At 44.3% G+C, this 25,427-nt stretch overlaps 2 protein-coding genes across 3 annotated transcripts; both read left to right on the top strand.

The window, feature by feature from the left end:
* The first annotated feature begins 1,838 nt into the window (after positions 1-1,838).
* tubb5 (tubulin, beta 5) lies at positions 1,839-7,148 on the top strand. 2 transcript variants are annotated; one of them, XM_078790818.1, is made up of 5 exons: positions 1,839-1,996; positions 4,363-4,471; positions 5,434-5,541; positions 5,622-5,866; positions 6,028-7,148. In XM_078790818.1, exons 1-5 carry the CDS (start codon positions 1,940-1,942, stop codon positions 6,838-6,840), a joined length of 1,332 nt encoding a protein of 443 aa, XP_078646944.1. In that variant the 5' UTR covers positions 1,839-1,939; the 3' UTR covers positions 6,841-7,148. The 2 variants fall into 2 exon arrangements, with proteins under 2 accessions (XP_078646944.1, XP_057908947.1); XM_058052964.2 differs by having other exon boundaries at positions 5,431-5,541; positions 6,028-7,146.
* A 1,836-nt stretch (positions 7,149-8,984) lies between these two features.
* Positions 8,985-24,333, top strand: mdc1 (mediator of DNA damage checkpoint 1). The gene is made up of 12 exons (XM_078790817.1): positions 8,985-9,295; positions 9,360-9,902; positions 9,999-10,068; positions 11,322-11,407; positions 11,438-12,184; positions 12,465-12,527; positions 13,370-17,754; positions 18,318-18,443; positions 19,262-19,444; positions 19,519-19,644; positions 21,443-21,553; positions 23,427-24,333. Exons 1-12 carry the CDS (start codon positions 9,112-9,114, stop codon positions 23,631-23,633), a joined length of 6,831 nt encoding a protein of 2,276 aa, XP_078646943.1. The 5' UTR covers positions 8,985-9,111; the 3' UTR covers positions 23,634-24,333.
* Positions 24,334-25,427: the final 1,094 nt, after the last annotated feature.

Raw genomic sequence — 25,427 nt, 5'->3', positions numbered from 1 at the left:
TATTATTATTGATTCCGTAGATGGACCAATAGGGGCAATGTTGATTTTCATGATGATTGTGCAGCTTTGAATGTGGAAAAAGTAGTTCCACCTGGTGGACAAATAAAAACATTGCACACCTGTAGCCCATATTTAAATCTTAACCTTAAAGGAGACCTATTATGAAAATGTTTTGCCCCTGCGTATTGAGTTGTTGACTCCTATAGAGCAGCTACACACAATAACCAGTACAGAAAGCTTTCTAGATCTTCCAGAAACTGCACCTATTCCACCTATTCTTTGGATTTTGTGCTTCCCACGAAAATGTCCTGTTTTAATGTATTCCAACCGCGGCCTGCCTCTAGGCACGCCCTGGAGTGGGATTGGTGTGGGCTCAAACAACAACATTTTAATTGAGGTATTTTCATTCATTAATTTTCTATCACTTATCCTCACAAGGGTCGCGGCGGTGCTGGAGCCTATCCCAGCTGTCTTCGGGCAAGAAGTGGTGTACACCCTGGACTGGTCGCCAGCCAATCACAGGGCACATATAGACAAACAACCATTCACACTCACATTCATACCTATGGACAATTTGGAGTCGCCAATTAACCTAGCATGTTTTTGGAATGTGGGAGGAAACCAGAGTATCGTACCGGAATAACATGCAAACTCCACACAGAGATGGTCGAGGTTGGAATTGAATTCCTACCTCCTAGCTGTGAGGCCTGCGTGTTAACCACTCATCCACCATGCAGCCTGAGGTATATTAATTTACATGAAAGTAGATTAATATTAATTGTTTTGAAGTTATTTTGAAGTTATATAGTATAATTTTGTTTTAATATGGTCCAAAATAGTACATTCACAGTAAGACTGTGATTCATTCATTCATTTTCACAGAGATGGCAGAGGTTGGAATTGAACTCCTATCTCCTAGCTGTGAGGCCTGCCTGCTAACCACTGGAACGCCGTGCAGCCTGTGGTATATTAATTTACATGAAAGTAAATTAATATGAATTGTTTTGAAGTTGGGGCTGCACGGCGGTCATGTGGTTAGCGCGCAGACCTCACAGCTAGGAAACCAGGGTTCAATTCCACCCTTGGCCATCTCTGTGTGGAGTTTGCATGTTCTCCCCGTGCATGCGTGGGTTTTCTCCGGGTACTCCGGTTTCCTCCCACATTCCAAAAACATGCTAGGTTAATTGGCGACTCCAAATTGTTCATAGATATGAATGTGAGTGTGAATGGTTGTTTGTCTATATGTGCCCTGTGATTGGCTGGGGACCAGTCCAGGGTGTACCCCGCCTCTCGCCTGAAGACAGCTGGGATGGGCTCCAGCAATCCCCGCGACCCTTGTGAGGAAACGCAGTAGAAAATGAATGAATGTTTTGAAGTTATATAGTATAATTTTGTTTTAATATGGTCCAAAATAGTACAAGCACAATAAGACTATCATAAAACACAAAATGTTTTTTGAAAATTCTGAGGAAAAAGAACACACACTGTGTTATAAATAAATAAAGTACAGTATCTCATCAATGTGGTCCCAGTTGCACAGCTACAGGAAGGGGCGTGGTGTAATTGTCAGCTGCAGACTGGTCATTTATAATTTCTTTTTTTTTAATCTGTGTCTGTGCTCAACAGCTGTTGAAGACCCTCTGCTCTGTCTAATCACCACCACCACTCCCTACTCTGCAGAAAGGAAGCATCCATAGCCCCTCCTAGTGGTCCGGAATCTGCAGCAATCCCAGCCAATCCACACCCACAACGCCCGTGCTCTTGCCTCTTTAAGCCCCTCCTGCTCTTCCTCCTCCCTCCACCCGGCCCCCAGCCTGCCTCCCTGCTCTGGAGCCCCTCCAGCATTATAAAGCCATTGTGCTGCCAGCTCGGTAGGTCTCGTCTCGCCGTTGCTGTCACTCTCAGCTCTCCAGACTTCTTTTTTTTAAAAGCATCCACAATGAGGGAGATCGTGCACATCCAAGCCGGCCAGTGCGGTAACCAGATCGGTGCTAAGGTAGGAAAATGTTTAAAAAAAAAAAAAAAAAAAAGTCAAAATAATTTCACGAATAAGTTTTGTGAATAGTGGGTTTGATTCCATTGTGCAGGTGGTTGGTATCCCTCATAACTGGTGGACAAAGAGCCTAACAAAAATGAATAATATGCATATATAAGATAGATATATTCTTATATATATATATACACATATGTATATATATAGTCTTTTGTTTGGTGACTATTGTGCATTGCGGTAAATGTTGCGTGGGTGTGGAGAATAACGGTGCGCTTGTGCTGTCGGTTTGTCTGTCTGCTTGTGTCCACACCGGGCGTGTCTGTCTCCACATTCATCCACCCTCTTTTGTCTGTGTGTTTCTCTGTGTGTGTGCAAATGAGAGAAGAACCCCCAAAAAGAAATATTGTCAAGAGGAGCCTTTCACACAGAATTCATCTCATTTAGAGTCTTTTGTCCTTTCCATACTGAGCATATTTAAATAACCCAGACAAAGGGAGTATAGAAGAAGATCTACAGTGAGTTTTTTTTTAATCTTATTTTTCGTAAATGACTGACAGATCAATAACTGCTATTGATGAGATTTTTATTTCCAGGGGCTGCAGCAGATGGCTCAGCTGCTGTATAGCAAGGGTGTGGCATGGTTAATTGGTAAAGCAATACACATATCTAATAAAAAAAAAATTACTTGATAACATGGATTTCTCTGAGTTTTCCTTGTTTTATTTAATGACTGAAATACTAGATGATGATAATTCCAAGCGGATTTTCTTTGAACAATAGTATGACATCATACTACCCCAAGGCCACACATCTGCTTCACAAGCAATGCTATACAAATGTTTAAAATCACCTCTTACACACTCGTTACAGTCTGCTGCTTGTTCTTAATTAACATTTACATCGTTTTTTAAATCTATTTTGCATGCATTTGTCTCTTATAGGGCTTTAAATATATTGAAGTCAGAGTTTTAATGAAAATAATTTCAAGTATTTATTATACAGTATACTGTACATAATAAAAACTATAAAGAAACATTTATTTACATCTCATATGAGTGGATATATGTCATAGGAGGCATATTAAAAATAAAAAAAAATACATTTTAATGCATTTTTAATTAATATAAAGGATTAATGTAAAAACAAATTGAAAAACAAATAAATCTGTTGGCTATTACATCACATCATGCTATGTAGGTTTGTTTGAAATATAATTTTAATAAAGGGTGTGTGTGTTGCCTTTGTGATCCATGGCTTCTTATTCCCCTAACCACATTAAATGCTCCAGGGTGGGGGAAGGAATGGAGGAAACAGCTGATGCTCTCTGAGTGAAGTCACTGCAGGCTCCCAAATTGAATTTCATTCCATGCTAATGTGGTCATACATAAGCGATAGATAGACATGATTTGAATCAGTTATATGCTTATGTTTTCATTTATTAGCATAACGTCACAGATCATCAGCAATATACTGTAGTCCCTATTTTTATATCATATTTGTTTTCCCCATGGACTCTCCCTGACTCTGATGTCCAGCGGGTTTGATTGACACAATTGCTGAGCGGGTGTCTTTGTGGTGAAGTGGGTCAGGGTGTGGCATCGCTTTGCCGCTTATTGTCCTCATTCTTTCACCGTGAATATTTTGCTGATAGCCGTCCATTGTGTCTCTCTCCCTATGATGCTTTTCTTTGTCCCTCCTCATATTAAGGTCACTTTGTTTTATTTTGACAGTCAGTCCACAGATGACCCCCCCCAACCATTCTCCAATCTCCTAAATACTGATCTCCAATGCTGCCCCGCTTATCCAGATTATTTTAAATCCTGCTATTGCTGCTCTTGGCAAAAAAAAAAAAAAAAAGTGAGGCTGCATGACAGGAAAAAAAGTTGGAGGATTTCGTCTTGCGAATAGTTACTTGCTTACATCAACAATTCCACTGGCTTGGAGGGATTTAAAACACAGACACAAGTATGGTCTTTTAAAGTGGGGGGTAGCAAGCAGATCTGAAGACAATCAACTTCTTCAGCGAGGTTCTTATTTTTAGTTTTGGCCCCACAAAAGGCATCAGTGGCTTCTTTGTGCCTTTTTCTTTGCACGTTTTTGTATGTGAAAGAAGTGGCGAGTCATCAGTTAGTCACTCTGATGAGAAAGCAGCACAGCTGTATCAGCTGTATCAGCTGTATCAGCTGTATCAGCTGTATCAGCTGTATCAGCTGTATCAGCTGTATCAGCTGTATCAGCTGTATCAGCTGTATCAGTGACAGGAGGGATAATCACCATGCAAGCACTCCTGTTTTGCTCATTTTCTAGAATTTGCATTGAGGAAACAGTAATGCCATACTGTTCGTATATGTGTGTGTGTGTTTGTGCAGTTCTGGGAAGTGATCAGTGACGAACACGGCATCGACCCAACAGGGACCTACCATGGAGACAGTGACCTGCAGCTGGACAGGATCAGTGTCTACTACAACGAGGCCACAGGTTAGACACACAAAACAATGCATCCCAAAAATGCTTAATGGGTGACATGTCTGATGAGTATGCTAAACACGGACTTGGAGGTTTGTAGCTGTCATGGATTATGTACAAATTCACAATAATTGGCCTCAGGATGAGAGTTCAATTCCATGCATGTTCTCCCCGTGCATGCATGGGTACTCCGGTTTCCTCCCACATTCCAAAAACATGCTAGGTTAATTGGCGACTCCAAATTGTCCATAGGTATGAATGTGAGTGTGAATGGTTGTTTGTCTATATGTGCCCTGTGATTGGCTGGCCACCAGTCCAGGGTGTACCCCGCCAAAGACATCTGGGATAGGCTCCAGCACCCCCCATGAGGATAAGCAGTAGAAAATGAATGAATGAATTTTGACAGGTTAATGTTATTTTTCAACATGTTCTCTTGAGTGATATCATGATAGTTTGCATTTCATAATTAAATATCCGGGCTGCACGGCGGTCGAGTGGTTAGCGCGCAGACCTCACAGCTAGGAGACCAGGGTTCAATTCCACCCTCGGCCATTTCTGTGTGTAGTTTGCATGTTCTCCCCGTGCATGCATGGGTACTCCGGTTTCCTCCCACATTCCAAAAACATGCTAGGTTAATTGGCGACTCCAAATTGTCCATAGGTATGAATGTGAGTGTGAATGGTTGTTTGTCTATATGTGCCCTGTGATTGGCTGGCGGGTGTACCACGCCTCTCGCCCGAAGACAGCTGTGATAGTCTCCAGCACCCCTGTGACCCTTGTGAGGAAAAGCGGTAGAAAATGAATGAATGAATGAATAGTCTCCCCAAGCGAGTCAGAGCTTTTCTTCCGTCATTCACACACACGTCAATGAATGCAATTCAGTTTTAGTTTCTGTATTATCATGTTGAAATTGTGGCTCAGCTGGTCTTCTTTCTGTCTGTGTATTCTGTCTTCTTGTTTTTCTGGTGGAGGAGGTAAATATGTGCCCCGTGCCATCCTGGTGGACTTGGAGCCAGGAACCATGGACTCTGTGAGGTCCGGACCTTTTGGCCAGATCTTCAGACCTGACAATTTTGTGTTTGGTAGGTGTTTTTGAAGTTGCGTTCGTTACTGGCATTGTCGTCTATGAACAGAGAAGCTAACACACATCATGTCACTGTAGGTCAGAGTGGTGCTGGAAACAACTGGGCCAAAGGTCACTACACCGAGGGCGCCGAGCTGGTGGACTCGGTACTGGATGTCGTGCGTAAAGAGTCTGAGAGCTGCGACTGCCTCCAGGGCTTCCAGCTCACACACTCTCTGGGCGGAGGAACCGGGTCGGGAATGGGAACGCTCCTCATTAGCAAGATCAGGGAGGAGTACCCCGACAGGATCATGAACACCTTTAGCGTTGTGCCTTCCCCCAAAGTAAGTTAGCCTGCTTCAATTCACGACAGAGTCGACTATATGCAAAAATTACTTCAGTATATAGCAAACATACTTTTGATGAGTACAGTCATGGCTGCTTTATATATATATATATCCATCTATGTAATGAAATGACGTTTTTGTGTGTTTTTTGTGTTCAGGTGTCAGATACAGTGGTGGAGCCCTACAACGCCACTTTGTCAGTCCACCAGCTGGTTGAGAACACAGACGAAACCTACTGCATCGACAACGAGGCGCTGTACGATATCTGCTTCCGCACACTTAAGCTGACCACGCCTACTTACGGAGACCTCAACCACCTGGTATCGGCCACTATGAGCGGCGTCACCACTTGCCTGCGCTTCCCGGGTCAGCTCAACGCCGACTTGCGCAAACTGGCCGTCAACATGGTGCCTTTCCCCCGCCTGCACTTCTTCATGCCCGGTTTCGCTCCTCTGACCAGCAGGGGGAGCCAACAGTACCGCGCCCTCACCGTGCCCGAGCTCACCCAACAGGTGTTCGATGCCAAGAACATGATGGCGGCATGCGACCCGCGCCATGGCCGCTACCTCACGGTGGCCGCCGTCTTCCGCGGTCGCATGTCCATGAAGGAGGTGGACGAGCAGATGCTGAATGTGCAGAACAAGAATAGCAGCTACTTTGTGGAATGGATCCCCAACAACGTCAAGACGGCTGTGTGTGACATTCCCCCCCGTGGCCTCAAGATGGCCGTCACCTTCATCGGCAACAGCACGGCCATACAAGAGCTGTTCAAGCGCATCTCCGAGCAGTTCACGGCCATGTTCCGGCGCAAGGCCTTTTTGCACTGGTACACAGGCGAAGGCATGGATGAGATGGAGTTTACCGAAGCCGAGAGCAACATGAACGACCTGGTGTCCGAATACCAGCAGTACCAGGATGCCACCGCTGAGGAGGAGGGTGAATTTGAGGAGGACGCTGAAGAAGATGCTTGAAGAGAAACAAGGAGACGAGACAACGAGAAACGGTCAAAAAGGAGCAACTACTCACGTAACCAAGGAACCAACATAGTATCAGCTTTGCTAGAGTCCACTTTTAGACAAGTTAGCGTTCCCATCTCATTCATTTCAAAATAAAAGCTGTCAAACCACAAACTGATGTCATGTTCATTAGTAGTTTATAGTTCCAACATCCGTTGTACCTTACACAGAATCAAACAAAACAGGATATAGTTGCAATTGTGCACATCTCACAATCATTTACATATAATAATGTCAGCTCCCCTATCCTATCTGTGCAGTACACACTTGCACACCTTTTTTCCACACTTTGTTTTGGTGTCCTTAATACAGAAAAGAAACTGTTTCTGACACTAATTGTATTCATTCGTACATTCATTTTCTACTGCTTTTTCCTCACAAGGGTTGCGGGGGGTGCTGGAGCCTATCCCAGCTGTCTTCGGGCGAGAGGCGGGGTACACCCTGGACTGGTCGCCAGCCAATCACAGGGCACATATAGACAAACAACCATTCACACTCACATTCACACTCACTCACTATGGACAATTTGGAGTCGCCAATTAACCTTGCATGTTTTTGGAATGTGGGAGGAAACCGGAGTACCCGGAGAAAACCCATGCATGCACGGGGAGAACATGCAAACTCCACACAGAGATGTCCGAGGGTGGAATTGAACCCTGGTCTCCCAGCTGTGAGGTCTGCGTGCTAACCACACGACCGCCGTGCCGCCCTCACACTAATTGCAAAGATGGAAAATTGCAGGCTCGATCTTATTCACCATTGTTTTGTGTTGGTGCCTGTCATACAGAACAGCAGGCAAAAAATGGTGGAACATTTGGAAAAAGGGGCTTATGATTCTATGCCGCTCAAAGTGGAAAATTACTGGTTCAACTGCATCCCCGTTCGGTGCCTGGTCGATATACAAGACAGAGACACAAAAAATGCCGGCTTCGGACTACCTCCAAAGGTGGAAAATAGCCAGGGTGACTTTGTCCACCCATTCTGCCATTTTTTCAAAGAGTAACACAAAAAGTGTCACTTTTAACAGACAGTGTTAAAGGAGGTTCTGATAGGTCCAAAGCTGGAACTGCTGTGTCACTGCATTCTGTGTTGGTACCGTTTATACAGAACACTGACTTGGACTAAAAAAAGTCTAATTTTACAGGCAGCATAATATGAGCTTCAGCTGTGATCAGCAGTTTCCTGTCTCAAAGCAATATTGTATTCAAGCACCCTGAAATTAATTATTTTAACACGCAGTCGAGGCATGCAGCAGACCAGATAATAGCACACTATTATTAAGTCATGTAATCAATTTTTCTGCTTTGTAAGCGTAAAGGTGGTTAAGGCTGAATAACGAATGACAAGTGAACCAGGCTACCACAACTATCATTGGAATAAAGCACAAGCCAGACTTAAAATGCATTATCTGTAACTCATGCAGTACTATGTCATGTAGTACTGCCTCTATCTAACACACTGCATAAAGCAAGTACAGTGCCCTTAAGTGTAGTAACTGATGTTCAGCAAACTTTTAATTTTATTTTCAGTCAAATGTATAAATAATAGTGAAATATTAAACGTAATTTTTATAACATTATGCTGAACATTAGAAGTATTTCGATTTTGGCACTCCAAAGAAAAAACACATTCTCACTGAATTGGTACTTACACCTTTAAGACAGATACGTGGCGCGAAAAGTAGGTGTCTGACTCCGGTTCTTTGTCCAATCAGAGACTTGGGTAATGCATTCAACTCGTAACCGGCTTCTGGTTGTGCAGCTCAAAATGATTGACGGCTATTGTGACCAATCGTATAGAGCCCTGACTCTTTTTTTTGGAGGTTGATCCAACGTCACCCGGAAAAGGGATGTGGATTGTTTATCTCCTCATTGAACTCGGGGCATGTAAGGTAAGTGATATGGATACTCAATTTGGTTTTATACCGATTACTTACGTGACTTCGAAAACTAGTTTTGAGCTTTAATACAAAACACTGTTAAAGATTTAGCTTGTCTAACCGATCAAATGGAAAGTGATGCACGCGTTGCAGTGACGTTGCCATACCTTAACTTACTTTTGCCAATAAAGTGATTACTAGAAATGAGGGAGAATTAACTCTCCATGTTAATTTAAGTATCCACATCAATCTCTTAGTTGGTATGTTTTTGGAGAAGTGCACGCTAATGCTATGCTAACGTTAGCCGCACACAACATGTTATGTTAAAGTCATACGAAGAATCCTGAATGAGTAACGGTAAAATGAATACTGTATTTATTTTCACAGACGTCCCACAAGCTATGGATGCTACGCAGGTCATCAACGACTCCATCTTAGAGTCAGATGAGGACAACGAAGAGAAACCAAACAGTGGCCGGAAACCTTTAGCTAAGCTGTGCATCTTGAGGAATGACCACATCCCTGAAAGAGGTAAGTGGTTAACTTTTGTTTAAACTTTCTGGTCAATATTGACAAAGCGCTCTTTGTCTCACAGACTTCCCCCTTTTTGTGGGCGATAACGTGCTTGGTCGGGACCCCAGCACCTGTACTCTGCCCTTGCCTGCACCGTCTGTATCCAAGCAGCACGCCACCATCAGCATCTCTGTCTACCGGAGACGAGGATCCCATAGCAGAGTTGATATGGAAGCTTTGGTTTGGGATCTGGGCAGCATGAACGGTACCCGAAAGGGGCGCCGAAAGTTGACTCCGAATGTACGCTACTCTCTCAGCGAGGGTGACCGCCTGGTGATGGCAGACATCCCGTGTCAGTACATCACCTGTGAGGACGCCGGGACTCCTGAGAGCAGGACAGAAGGCTTGAACATCAGGTCTCCAGATACTTCCATAGAGAAACAAGTTAAGGTGAGGGCCAGTGGAAGCACAAATGCTTCATGTGGGCCATCACTACTTGATGGAGCACAGAAGACTCCTGCAGAGACTACTCCAGTCCAGTTGCAGAGGATGCTGGTCCCAGAGTCTGACTCTGACTCGGATGGAGAGATTCAGGGGGAAAGAGAGGGCAGATACAAGTCCCTAGGTAAGTATGATCTGTAATGCAGGAAGTGTATGGCTATTTCTGTATGTATGAATTTTTTATACAATTAAATGTTTATGATTTCCTTGGATTTTACAGGTTCAGATTCAAACTCTTATAACTGCAGTGCCACCTTCCTGAGTCCGACAAACAACATAGTCCCTGAAAGGTATGTCAGAGGATGTAAATTCTTCAACTTAAAAGGGCACCTATTGTGTTTTTTTCCACTTTTCTGATCTATAAATGTAGTTTAAATGTAGTATTCTCGTGTTAAACGATGACAAACCTATGTAATGGCACAGAGGGGCGGACTTCCTTATATATAAACTCTCCGCCCTCCCCCAAGCTCTGCTCCTCTGTTTATTTTCTAGTAATGCCTCGTATGGGAAAGCCACATTTGTTTACAATTCCTAAAAACACCACCATCAGGCACAAGTGGTTGGAGTTCATGATTCTACCAGCAAAAGAAATACAGCCGACAAACTTGCTGAAGCCCAACGTCTTTCCAACATTACTTGGTCGTGTGGTAGAGTCAGAAGGGCAAGCAATAAATAAAAATCTATCAGTGTCCTAACTGTGTTTATTTTGTGTAAGTTATGGAGCGAAAGCGCTTGTCTGTGTAGCATACAGGGAGCTAATAGCCTTTTCCCCCACAATTGGTGGCTCTACCCAAGTTTTTCTTACACACTGATAGCCCTGCAAAACACATTAGAATGTGTAATTAATGTGTAGAATGTGTAATTAAAATGGTAAAGCTACTTACAACTGAAGGACGTCTTGAAGTAACCTCTTTTCTTGAGAAACTTCAGACTGTCCAGTCTCTACTTCCTGATCGGATTCAGGATCTAACACATAAACGGACATTTTAAAAAGATAAATTACCATTTATTATCAACTCTGATACCCTTTATCAACCTCGATAAAGTTGCCACCACAAACCGGACACTCAACTGGGCAAAATTGCCATTAATGATAAAATCCTATACTGTTTATCAATTCCTATACAGCTAGTGGCACAAACTAAAACTATTTCTATGCATTCTGCAATGTGATCAACCACTGTACCTGGAGGCGGGCTATGGGTGGAGTACATTAAAACAGACACTTTTCGCAGGAAGCACAAAATCCAATGAAATACAGCTGAATAGGTGCAGATTCTGGAAGAACTAGAACGCTTTCTGTGCTGGTAATCATGTGTAGCTGCTCTATAGGAGTCCACAACTCAATATAAAGTGTCAAAATCAGCATAATAGGTTCCCTTTAAGATTTTTTAAAAGTTCGCTATTAACATGAAAACGACACAGCGTAGAAGTAATGAAGTCTACATTAAAACAATAAATCTATCGGTGGCCTAAGATTGAACACTTCAACCTCCCTGTAAATCTGCTCTATAATCCTTGTCTCTTCCATTGTCCTTTTCAGTGAGGATGAAAGCCTGATCACACTGTCGTCCTCCACCAGAGAGAAGCCCTACAGACATGTCAGCTTCAGCAAAGAGCGTGACATAAATGCTAGGCGGCAGCAGTCTGAGAAAGAAATCTCGCCTGTGACTGTAGATGACAGTGATGAAGGGGAAGGCGCTGTGGTAAACGGCCCGACACCAGGAGGGATGAGGCTTGAGGAGAAAAAACATGGTGTGCAGGAGCAGCCACAAAGCAATGCAAGCTTTATGGGAGAAGTCTTGCCGCAAGTGTCCGCAAGCACTGTGATCCCTGACTTTAATGTGGACAGTGACACTGATGTGGAGGCGCAAGAGGAAGGAGAGGCGGAAGCAGTCCAGTTTCACATGGACAGCGATACAGATGTGGAGGATGATGGTGAAGCTGGATGCCTAGAGGGGACTGATGCCGATGTGTCACACGATGCTCCGAAACTAGATTTAGCTCCTCCAGTGCTGCTGGATGACTTCCAACTAGACAGCGACACAGATGTGGACGAGGGGGCTGACAACACCAGCAGAGACGAAACCCCCTCCAGGCTAGACTTAAAGATGGGGGACTTGTCAGAGTCAGATGATGATCAGGGCCCTACCTTTAATACACATCCTGATGTCAGAGGATCAAACTGCAATAATGTGCCTGTTGCAGTCATTCCGGCTGACACTAACATAGCGGCTTCCGAGTCTGCAGACACAGATGTGGATGAGTGCAATGCGCCCTCTGCTGGATGTGTCCGTGGACAGGACAGCAAAACAGACATGGAGGACAAAATGCCAAATCTTCCTGGGATAAAAACATCTGGGTTGCATGATGCACTTCTACAGAACTGCTCTACTCCTGTGCAAGGTAAACAATCCACAACCACTACATCTAATGATGTTTGATACAGTAGTTCTATAAAAAATGATAGTTAAAATATTCACTTTTAAAGGTGTTAATTTAACAATATTTTTATTGTTGATTACTGCTTCTTATTGAGAATTGTTAGTAATATTTAATTAGCCATATCAGAGACAACAAAAGAGCTCTCAACTAAGAATTACAATGGGGGTGCCCAATTTGTTTTTATCATATACGTTGTTATTGTGGATCTTATCATTTTATTTGCACTTTCTGATGTTTTTAGAAAGAGACGTGGAGATGATGGAGACCCAAGCCTTCCTTAGTCCTGTTCGGGGTTCATTTAAACGTAAGTTACTGTTGTCACTTTTTGATGGAAGACTTGTTTCCACCAAATGGGTTTAGTCTGCTGTCAAAAAATCCCCAAATATCTGACCTGAACTTCAGTTGGTTGCTTATTATTTGTTTATTTTTGTGCTATAGTGGAGTGTAACCTTCAGAACCCATCACCATAGGATATTACTGTGTGCGCTTTCAAACCGCGACACACACTCAATTGACACACAAAATACTTGTTGGATAATTACTTTCAACCCAACTGGATGGGAGAAGGGAATCTTCTTTCGCTTTCTCTTTCGGCTTTTCCCTTCAGGGGTCGCCACAGCAAGTCAACCGCCTCTGTCTCTCTCACACCAACAACCCTCATGTCCTCCTTCACTACATCCATAAACCCCCTCTTTGGTCTTCCTCTACGCCTCCTACCTGGCAGCTCTAAACGCGGCATCCTTCTACCAATATATTCACTATCTCTTCCCAACCATCTCAGTCTGGCCTCTCTGACTTCATCTCCAAGGCCTCTAACATGTAATGTCCCTTTGATGTACTTGTTCCTGATCCTATCCATCCTGGTCACTCCTGATGACCCCAAGTACTTAAAATTCTCCACCTTCTATATATCTCCTCCCTGTAACCTCATTTTTCCACTTGGGTCCCTCTCATTCACACATATATACTTTATTCCTCTCCTTTCCAGGGCAAACTTCCACTCTTCTAGTATAAGTGAAAAGTAAGCCTGATCATGTTTTACCGGGTCTGAACTGCTCTGTATCAAACTGAACTGTACCGCATGGTGGAAACATGGCAAACAGGGTCATTTTATGCATGTTTTAATGGAAATGTTTTTCCCCCAAGGTGCAGTGAGACCAACGGGCTTGTCTTCATGCTCAGACAGCCTGGAGGATGAGGACTTTGTCGTGGCCGAGACGCAGCCTTTCATCATTCAGACGCGAGAGCAGGTCCAGGATGGCCTCCGTGACGACAGCCAAGTATCGGAACATAATTCCTCGGGTGAAAATGTGGAAGAATTACCGAGCGGAGCGGCATCTTTCCAACTGGGGTTGTCCGATAGCAGCCACCTGCAAAGTCATGCCCATGCCCATGTCCATGTCCTGGCCATGGAGAGCACCCAGGCTTTTGTCTCTGTGAGTGTGGCAGATACACAAACATGTGGAACACCAGATAGGACATCCGACAGGGATGATTTTAACATGGATGCCACGCAAGCCTATGAGGAGCCTGCAAAGAGTCCAGTTCGTCAGGAAGAGCTGGCTTTACAAGAAACACAAGCCTATCTTTCAGAACCATACAATGGGTCTGAAGATGACCCAGAGGAAGAGACCCAACCTTTGGACTTGCCCACCTCTTCTCCTACTTTAGCAGTGCCTGAAACCCAACCTGCCTTAATAGAAGCGCCAACTACAAACAAGGTTGCATCTTTGCCAGATACCAGAGACCAGATACCAAAAGAAATGAACTTAATGGACGAACACAAGGAGGCGGTTGGAGAAACTCGTGATGAGGCTCAACCTATTCCTGAAACTCAACTGGTAAATATAAGCGAGGATGAAGACTCCATTCCAATAGTACGGAAAAGAAAAGCCAAGCAACTTCATCTCGAAGACGAGACCCAACCGTTGATGAGTGGCGACTTTTCTGCAGCAGAGACCCAGCCCACGGACCTAGGTCAGATTCAGCCAATACCCACAAGTCTAACTGAAGAGAGTGATGAAGAGGACCCAAGTCCTGGCTTGGTCCAGCTTCAAAAACAGGAGAAATACACAACAGGTTTGGCTGTTGATACCCAGCTTGTGGCGATGTGCGATGATGATGATGATGATGATGAAAGCGATGGGGTGGAATCAAGTCCAGTTTTACAGCCCCAACCTTTGTCTAGTTGCGATGTTCCTGTAGCCGAGACCCCGCCTACTGGTACTTGCCACAATGAGGAAAGTGATGATGACGACTCCATTCCTGGCTCACATAAAATGAAAGCGCAACCTATTCTGAGTTCCAATGGTGCGGCTGTGGAAGTGCAGCCTATGACCGTAGCGGCAACCCAGCCTATGGCGATAAGTGACAATGATGAAACCGATGATGAGGACTCGATTCCAATCCAATATAATAAAAGAAAAGCAAAGCCGCTACAGCTTGAAGAAGAGACACAACCCTTGATGAGTGGTGACTTTTCTGCAGCCGAGACCCAGCCCATGGACATAGACCAGACTCAGCCTATACCCACTCGTCGAACCGGGGAGAGTGACAGTGAGGCTCCAATTCCTGGCTTAGTACAGCCTCAGAAAGAGAAGCAATTCATTCTACGTTTAGCTGTTGATACTAATCCTTTGAATGTAGCTGTGATTCAGCCTATAAGTGATGATGATGAACATGATGGGGAGGACTCGATTCCAGTTTTACATCATAATAGAAAAGCGATGCCACTTGAAGAGACCCAACCTTTGACTAGTTGTGATTTTTCTTCAAGTGAGACCCAGCCCGTAGCTGCGAGTCGCACAGAGGAAAATGATGACGAGGACCCCGTTCTTGCCTCACATGAAAAAGTGTCTAGTTCTAACGATGCGGCTGTGGAAGTGCAGCCTATGACCGTAGCGGCAACCCAGCCTATGGCGATAAGTGATAATGATGAAACCGATGATGAGGACTCGATTCCAATCCAATATAACAAAAGAAAAGCAAAGCCGCTACAGCTTGAAGAAGAGACACAACCCTTGATGAGTGGTGACTTTTCTGCAGCCGAGACCCAGCCCATGGACATAGACCAGACTCAGCCTATACCCACTAGTCGAACCGGGGAGAGTGACAGTGAGGCTCCAATTCCTGACTTAGTACAGCTTGAAGAAGAGACACAACCTTTGACTGGTTGCGACATTCCCGTAACAGAGACCCACCTCATAACTCCAAGTCCCGCTGACAGGAGTGACAGCGAGGGTTTGATTCCGGTCTTGGTACAACTTCAAAAAGATACTCAATCTATTATGTGTTCTAACGGTTCGGCCATAGAAGTGCACTCGACGACTGTAGCCCCAACCCAGCCTATGACTTCAAGTGAAAATGAGGAAGAAGAGACACAAGCCTTGATTAGTTGTGACTTTCCTGCAGCTGAGACTGAGCCCACGGCTGCCAATCAAACCGAGGAGAGCGATACCGAGGACCTTATTCCTGCCCTACCTAAAGACGAAATCCAGCTTCAGATTGAGACGCGACCCGCATCGAGTTTGAATGCAGCTGTCACCCAGCCTATGGCTACAAGTGAAAATGAGGATAGTGATGATGAGGACTCTATTCCAGTCTTAAGCCATAATATACAAACAAAGCAGCAACAGGAGGAGACTCAGTCCCTCAGCAGCACTCTTGAATTACTGCCTGATGTTTTGAGCCTAAAAAGTCAGCAAGAAGATGGGGATAAAGGCCAAAGGAGTAGCGATGATGACATATCAGTAGCTCCAAGCAAACCCCAAGCAGAGGAGCCTCAGTCGCTTGAGATATCTGCTCTCGGGGATGGATTAGGTCGAGAGGAAGAAGAGCCTGCAACTCAGCCCATTGACACATCTGAAGATGAGGAACTGGACAGCGAGATTTTTATTCTGGGCCCTCGTAGACGAAAAGTCAAACCACTGCAGTTTGAAGATGAGACACAGTCGTTATTGGATTCTACAAGTCAGTCAACAGAAAATGAACCAGGTTCACTACTTCAGAAAGGAACCGAAGATGATGTTGGAACTAGCAGCACAGCTGTTGGACACTCAAGAAGAACACAAGAGGAGGAAGACACAGAAAATAGAGATATCAGAAGAACTAAAGCTAGAGGAAAGTCTGTAAAATCCAGGTCTGTGAAGGAAAACATGGAAAAGCCGAAGTTGCAGCAGACCAAGGACCATCAACAGAACAATGGGGAGCATCAGAGCATCCAAGTGGAAATATTGGAAAGCAAGACAAATGGAGATGAGATCCGTGAACCTGAGAGAAAGGAGAATGAAGAGCAGGAGAGACTACAAAAAGAAATTGCAGAGTCTGAAAAAAGGGAAGAACGGTTGGAAGCGGCCATTGAAGAAGAAATATGTGAGAGGGAGAGGACGGAGCTGAAGATTGAAGCCGAAGAAAGACTGTCACAGAGTGAGAAAGAAGAAAAACCCAAAACACCATTTACAGGCAGAAGAGCAACCAGAAGAACCATCGCCGCTCTCACAGCAGAAGAGCAGGATCCAGATGATGTCCCGGCGAAGAAGACCAGCTCATGTTCCAGCTCTGAAGTGTCTAATGCAAGCACACAAACGAGTCGGGGGAGGGGCAGAGGGGAGAAGAGGTCAAATGGTCCTGGCCGGGTGTCCACCTCCAGGAGACGTATGGCGGCTGTGGAGCCTTCTGGCCTTCAGGAAGCACCAGAGAAGGACATTGGTGATGTACTTTCAAGGTCCAGTTCTTCCACTTCCCTTGCTTCTGAGATGTCCTGCAGCAGCCTCAGCTCTCGGAGTAGAGGCAGAGGTAGCAGGCAGCAAGGAATCAAGGGCAAATCAGAACCAGAACCCAGCTCGGTCCAGCCTATTTTAAATCAGAAGTCTGCTCCCAAGCCTCCACCAAGAGGCAGAAGGGGAAAGAAGACAGATGTGTCCCTCAGTGAAGATGATGGAGAGAACCTAGAGGTAGAACATGCACCTGCCACCAGAGGGCGGAGGCGAACCAGTACAGCTACAGAGCAGTCAAATAAGAAGAACCAGTCTGCCGGTGAAGACTCTTCCAGCTTGGTCCAGCCTGTCTTAAGTCAGACTTCTGCTCCCAAGCCTACACCAAGAGGCAGAAGGGGCAAGAAGACAGATGTGTCCCTCAGTGAAGATGATGGAAAGCAGCCAGTGGTAGAACCGGCACCTGCCACCAGAGGGCGCAGGCGAACCAATGCCAAAGAGCCCACAGCTGCAGAGCTGTCAAATCAGAGGAACCAATCTGCTGGCGAAGACTCTTCTCTGCCTAAAAGAACCGTCAGGGGCCAAACGGTAAAAAGTGAAGCCGTTGAGGCCGGTGACGACAATCAACAGGCGGCTAAAGAATACAAGAGAAAAGGAAGGAAGAGAGAGTTGGAGGCAGGAGGGGAAGAAGTCAAAGATGACTCTCTCGCTCCAGTCCAAGCTAAGAGAAGAGGCAGGATTGCTAAACAATCTCTTTTCGACACGTCCAGCGAGGATGGAAGTCTGCCATCTGTCAGTGGTGCTGCGGAAATTGCAGAGGTAACATCATCAAAATTATCTAGGTACTATTCCATTTTACTTAAGATTATCAAAGAGGTTTAAACGTCTTTTCATATATCGATTTTTGCAACATTGCAACATCAGAACAATAACAGTTGATCTGTTTTGCCCTAAATGTGGATTATTACAGTTGTGGTAAACACCAGCTTTAAAAGTCTATTTATATGGGGAAAATATGTTTACTATAGTATATAGTTACAAATGCGCTACATCATAGGCAGCATTGGAAATACTACTCAGTATATGGTGTCATACTAAATGCTGCCACCAACAGGATTGGAGTGGAACAGCATGGAAGGTTTGCCTTCTTTGTTGTTGTAGCTGTTGTCCAAGCTGGTGTTTTTGTCTCCCTTATGATTTCAGCCTTTTCAACTAATGTGCTTTTCTTCCTCTTTCTAACCCAACAAAGTACGCTAAACCCACCACTAATGGCGCTATTGAAGTACTTATGAATGAAGTGCTAAATTGACGCACACAAGTTCGCTTCCTGCTTCCCGTTTTCTGCCTTGTAAGCTACATGTTGATCCCCCATCTTTCCGCAGCCTCAGACTCCAATCAGCAGCAAAACCCGTAAGAGAAAAGCTTCTGTGGAATCCTCTCCTGGGACTTCTTGCACCTCTTCCCCGCCACTGAGTCGTCGACCACGAACTGCCGGTCAATTTTATAAGGTTTGTGTATGACGCTGATGTCATCTGTCTGCATTCTGCCAAGTAGCAATATGTTAGGTTTTGTGGTTGTAGTACGGAGTGGTGTACAACTGCACCGCAGAACTGTTTCAAATATTTCAGTTGCCTTATTCAACAAAATACTAGAAACATCTTTTGGTATGATACAACGCAGTTCTACACAACTGTAAATTGTAAATAATATATATTGTGTCACATGATACAGTATTAGGGCTGCACGGCGGACGAGTGGTTAATGTGCAGGCCTCACAGCTATGAGACCCAAGTTCAATTCCACCCTCGGCCATGGAGTTTCTCTCCGTGCATGCATGGGTTCTCCGGGTACTCTGGTTTCCACCCACATTCCAAAAACATGCTAGGTTAATTGACGACTCCAAATTGTCCATAGGTATGAATGTGAGTGTGAATGGTTGTTTGTCTATATGTGCCCTGTGATTGGCTGGCGACCAGTCCAGGGTGTACCTCGCCTCTCGGCTGAAGACAGCTGGGATAGGCTCCAGCACCCCCTCGTGAGGATAAGCGGTAGAAAATGAATGAATGACACAGCATCTTCCCTCCGGGATAAATAATCCTACTTTTGGAGGAGGACATTCATAAATTCATTGGAAAATCAAATCCTGTATTTCCTCAAATAGTTGCCATCTTCCAATGGACATTTCAGTACTGACCGGTGGTTGTGCCGCAATGTGAGCGTCCATAATGTTTATGTTCAGGAGCGATTCCTTGCCATTATTCAATTTTGACTGACAAACATAACATAACTATTAATGGGTATGTGCTTATTTGAATTAACCTTTTAGGTGCTGTTCACCGGGGTGGTGGACGAGACCGGTGAGGAAGTGCTGTCCTGTTTAGGAGGCGCTCTGGCTAAAAGCGCCGCAGACATGAACTGCCTGGTGACGGACAAAGTGCGCAGGACTGTCAAGTTCTTGTGTGCTGTGGCCAAGGGAGTTCCCATTGTCAACACACAGTGGCTGGAGATGGTTAGTCTGGTTTTAAAAGCCAAAAAAAAAAATGGTGTAATATTTAAGTGAGACAGTCCTCTATATTGTTTCAGAGTGGTAAAGCCGGGAGTTTTCTGCCTCCTGAAGCCTTCATTGTGCAGGATCCAGAGCAGGAGAAGAAGTTCAGTTTCTGCCTGCAGGAGTCACTGAGGCTTGCCAGCAGTCAGCCTCTCCTGCAGGTACTCTCACTCACCTCTTCCATTGATTTGTAGGATTGTCACACTAAAAGTCACACACTGTAATTAGTACAAAGTCAAATTTACTAAGATTTTTAAAGTATCCGAGATGAGCCAGCTCTTACTAGAATTAAGTAGGATTTTGTACAAGAAGCACTCTGACAGTGGAAGTTGTGTCTTTTTGAGGTTATGTCGTTTTTTAAGGCAGCACGGTGAACGTGGTGGTTAGCGCGCAGACCTCACAGCTAGGAGACCAGGGTTCAATTCCACCCTCGGCCATCTCTGTGTGGAGTTTGCATATTCTCCCCGTGCATGCGTGGGTTTTCTCCGGGTACTCCGGTTTCCTCCCACATTCCAAAAACATGTGTAATGGCCACAGAAGTCCATCAGCTGAGGTAGTGGGGTCCATAAGTGCGTCGCTACAATATATCAGCTGTAAGAAAGCTACTGTCATGATCTGTGTACGGGGGAACAGGTACAGGGCCATATATACGGCCATCATCATTGTTATCATGCATCCTCCCCGTCGGCAAGAGCGACTGCAGGGAGCAGACTCGCCTGTAGGGGGAGCGTATTTAAGGAGGCTCTTTCAGCGCGCCGGGGTGGTTGGAGGAAGAGGAAAAATTGTGACGTCGCATACGGGAATGGATGCTGAGAGCCGGCGTTTTAGCCATGAGGGCCAACTTTGTCAAGCGACACCTGATGGGATTCCCTTTTCACTCCGGGCTTGAGCAATTGGACTGTGGGCAAGGTTCTGGACCCAGGAATCGGACAGAGAAGTGGATGCGCGTCCGTGAGTGGAACTGCGGCTTTCACCTCTGTTTGACAGACAAGCACTGACTCTTCGGGAACTTTGGGACATTTGCGGGGTGGGGGGTAAACTTTCGGGATTAATTTGGGTGTTTCGTTATTGTCTTTGTTGGCGGGAGGGATGTTTAGTTAGTTAGTTGGTTAGTCAGTTAGGTTGGTCGGGAGGGGATGACATGCGGGGTTTGTTTGGTGCAATTAAACTGCCGTGGTGTGGCAACCCAACATTTTCGACAGTCCTTCCTTTTTTTTTTTTACAGCTGATATCCGCTCCCCCCGTGACCTTCCCTTATGCGTTGTAGCCTCGTTGCCCCTATAGGAAGGCGCGATCGTTACACATGCTAGGTTAATTGGCGACTTCAAATTGTCCATAGGTATGAATGTGAGTGTGAATGGTTGTTTGTGATTGGCTGGCGACCAGTCCAGGGTGGACCCCGCCCCTCGCCTGAAGACAGCTGGGATAGGCTCCAGCACCCCTGTGACCCTTGTGAGGAAAAGCGGTAGAAAATGAATGAATGTCGTTTTTTCTCAAGTTGATTGCTTTGACATTTTTAAGTTAATTGTGGCAGAATCTAGCTTTCATCACAGCATTCCCACCATGTGTGTCACGGCAGGATTTTGCATTTTTTTAAGTTTAGAAAACTAGTTACACCGCAATATGTTTCCCAACTGAAATGTTGTGAAAATAGCTTTAGCAAGGAATCTTTTGGTTTCAGCTTACAGGATTTTATCCAGTCAAAACAACTTCCAGTGTATAGAAATACATTAGCATGCATTTGTCCTTACACGGCTCATTTATGCAGTCGGAGCCAGAATGCTAACGCAAGATGTAAACCGAGTCAAGTCTCTGAATCCTCCACGGCCATGTGCTGTGTCATCTAAAGGAGTTGTTCAATATACCGGCTAAAAAAAGAAAGCTTGTATTGATCTTTTGTGCACACATTCCAAAAGATCCTCATGCCACTCACCAGATTTTTTGCCTCATCTCCTCCAGGGATACGCGATCCACATCACAAAGTCGGTGAAGCCAGAGCCGGTCTACATGAAAGACATCATTACCTGCAGTGGAGCCACCTTTCTTCCCAAGATGCCGTCTTCCTACAAGGTAAAAACAAGCCCTAAAAAAATGCATAGTATACAGCATAGTGACACTTCATCATCAAATCAGTGGAACCTCTAAAGTCCAACAATCCTGAGGTCTTTTTGAGAAGAACCTCTCAAGAGTTTATTCAGCGTAGCTGTGCATGTTATACTTAATCGTTACTTACACGCTAGTTATCAAAGCTAAGAGAGGTTGTTATGATGCTTTTACATATGACAGTGGTTAACTTCTTTTTACACTTCCGAGACCATTAGAAATGTTCTAAAAATACATACATGAGGTAAATTTGTGACGTAAATGACCTTGATCGCCAGGCGACCAGTCCAGGGTGTACGCCTCCTCTTGCCTGAAGTCAGCTGGGATAGGTTCCAGCATGCCCACGTGATCCTAGAGCAGGGGTGCTCACACTTTTTCAGCATGCGAGCTACTTTTAAAATGACCGAGTCAAAATGATCTACCCACTACAAAAATGCAAAACATCTATTTATTTTCAAATGTATTGAGGATTATTTGTACGTACAATGTATGTTGATGTACCTTACATAACCAAATGAGCCAATATTGCAAAACACACATCATTAACTATTAACATTTTTTGTAATTACCTGAGTTTACTTTGATGACTTGCACTGAATTGAATCAGCCAGGGATGCATAGTCCGGACAGTAGCTGCTGATAGCCATGTTAGCCAGGCAAACGCACTTTGAAAAAGACATTGTGGAAAAAAAAGTCCACCTCCCATTCCGTATGGAAGTGATATGTTTTTGCCTTTTTACTTGGTCCAGCTACTTCACTCATTTTAGTGACCATAAACTTTAGCGAGGGCTTAAAATCTGACGCAATTCGCCGACTAGCTTAGCACTTTGCATCGTTGTTTACACATAAGCGGGGACCTAAAGGTCAAAATTCAGTTGTCATCTGATTGGTTGTCCTGTATGTCAATCAAGTAACGGGGATGGATGATAGGCTGACATCGTAAGTTCTGCTGCACTTAGAGACGTTGTTTGATTTGATTGGTCGCCCGCAGGGCAACATTCAGTTGTCATCTGAATGGCTGCCCTGTATATCAAGTGACGGCATTGATGCTAGGATGATATTTTTTTAATGTCACGCCGCGATCGACCAGTACCACCTCCGCGATCGACCGGTAGATCGCGATCGACTTAATGAGCACCCCTGTCCTAGAGGATAAGCGGCATAGAAAATAAATGAATGGATAATAAGGGGAAAAAAACAACTAAGACTTTTTAAAATTACTACTAAAATTACTAAACTAAAATTTGGAAATACCTTTTAATTCTGAAAATATTATGAGAAATGCTCTAAAAATATAAGTAAACTATAAGTAAATTGCTAAAATATAAAATATTTGTAAATTGCTAGGGAAAAAAATGAAGTATGCAAGTAAAATAAATGTAACAGCAATTCAACCCTTAAGATTTCGCAGCTTGGTGATGTCATACTATGCAAATTAGATTAGTGAATTTATTCCCATCACAAACTTTGAGTCATACTGATGATTTTTCCCATTTACAGTATGCTTTTATCTCTAGCCGTTTTCAAGCTACACCCGTTTGAAACAGTTATATCAAAACTGAATATTTTCTTGAAAAAACTCTGTCGCATGAAGGTTTAATTTAAGAAATATACTCAACATTATGACACTCACATTTTTCTGACTGTTTCTGACACTTATATTATTACTTTTATTGTCATGCCCCTTCCTACGTAAAACATGCCTGTCCAGTTATTAAAGTTTTTATGGCGGTGACAGTTTGACCCTGTTTACATGATTTACCATGGGAAAACATATTCACCCTCAGGGCTTCTCTGTAGTTCTAAATGGATGTCTGTTTATTTTTGTGTCCCTCCTCAGCCTAATACTGTTGTGATCTCCTGCGAGGAGGACTGGCCGCAGTGTCGCGCCGCCGCCTTGGCATCATTCCCAGTCGTCTCGGCAGAGTTCATCCTCTCTGGGATCCTGCAGTACAAACTGGACTTCGACACGCACAAACTATCAGGCCCGCTTGATACCCTGCAGCCTGCTACAGGCGGAAAAGGGCGGAGCAGGAAGAAGACGTAGCATCCCCCGATCAGGAAGTGACTCGGCCTCCTCCTCGAGCATCCCTTTTACTTTCAAACCTATCATCCCTTCCATCCTGTTGACAAGTACTTAACGACAAGTACTTTTTAAACAAGCATTATTTATACCGTGTCAGATGGGACTAACGACCTGTTCATTATCCCTGTCCTCTCTGCCCCACCTCAAACGTTCAGAGCAGGAATTAACATTGCTTAACATCCGTTTTACTGGAGGCTCGTTGTAATCACACGTTGAAGCGCGAGTGTATAAATCATGTTTACCAAACAAGGGGTGGATTTCGGCAAGCTCTCGACATAAGAAGTGCCTTTTTATACACCAAGATGATGATAATGAAGATAGCAGAGTGTCCACAGTCTCCATTCACCACCACCAACTAAGCTCCATTAAGGCCCCATGCAGTCCTATTAACCATGTACGGAAGCCGCGCAGCCGAGGAGACTGACGCTGCTTCCTCATCAATATCTTATGTAGTTTGTCCTTGCTGTGCAATCATCCAAAGCCTTTTTAACTGCATACGTCACTCCCCCTGTTTGCGGATGTGGCAAGAACTGCACTCTTACATGTATCATTATCATCATCTGCCTTTTAAAGAAAGACGTGTGAAGCTTCCAACCATGCATCTACGTATATGTCCACCTTGCAACTGAAATCATTAAATAGTTTCTGTGTCTGTCTATCATATGTTGCACTGTGGAATATATAAGCAGGGGGCTGGGAGATAGAAAATTAAGCAGGATATAGGACTATCTTACCGGCTAATGTATAAAAACAGAAATATGACCTGCCTTTTTTGTTTAATTTAATCTTTTTTTTTTATTATTTTTAGTTTTTATTTTTAGGTTAAGGTGCGGCTGAACGGTGTTTGAGTGGTTAGCACACAGACCTCGCAGCCAGGAGACCAGAGTTCAATCCCACCCTCGGCCATCTCCCACATTCCAAAAACATGCTAGGTTAATTAGTGACTCCAAATTGTCCATAGGTATGAATGTGAGTGTGAATGGTTGTTTGTCTATATGTGCCCTGTGATTGGCTGGTGACCAGTCCAGGGTGTACCCGATGACAGCTGGGGTAGGCTCCAGCACCCCCGTGACTCTTGTGAGGATAAGCAGTAGAAAATCAATGAGGTTAATGGACTCTAGCTGAATCTAGGATATATTTGTATATAATATGTTTTTAGAAATATATGAAGTATAAAATATGTTTAACATGCAGTATAGTGTTTTATATGTAAGCAATGTTGCACATTAACATTAATTTAATGTCATATTTAATATTTGTATTATGCTTTTTTTAACCAGTCCAGGGTGTACCCCGACTCTCGCCCGAAGACAGCTGGGATAGGCTCCAGCACCCCCGCGACCCTTGTGAGGAAAAGCGGTAGAAAATGAATGAATGAATGAAGTATAAAATATGTTTAACATGCAGTATTGTGTTTTATATGTCAGCACTGTTGCACATTAACATTAATTTAATGTCATATTTAATAATTGTATTATGCTTTTTTTAACCAGTCCAGCGTGTACCCCGACACTCGCCCGAAGACAGCTGGGATAGGCTCCAGCACCCCTGCGACCCTCGTGAGGATAAGCGGTAGAAAATGAATGAATGAATGAATGACATCATTCAGTTGATCCATTGACATTTAACTAATTTAGCTTCTTCCAATTTTTATTTGTAAACATCTTTCCATAATGACGCCACAATCGAAACGAGCTCCCGCCTTAATATCGACTCTGTTTTCGGGTCGTGTCACACAAACGTGGGTGTCGTGAA

Source organism: Doryrhamphus excisus, linkage group LG5, assembly GCF_037039965.1.
Source record: "Doryrhamphus excisus strain RoL-2023G ecotype Guam linkage group LG5, RoL_Dexc_Guam_v1.1, whole genome shotgun sequence".
Classification (NCBI taxonomy): Eukaryota; Metazoa; Chordata; class Actinopteri; order Syngnathiformes; family Syngnathidae; genus Doryrhamphus; species Doryrhamphus excisus.
The sequence above is the reverse complement of the archived record's forward strand: the minus strand, read 5'-3'. Positions and strand labels throughout refer to the sequence as shown.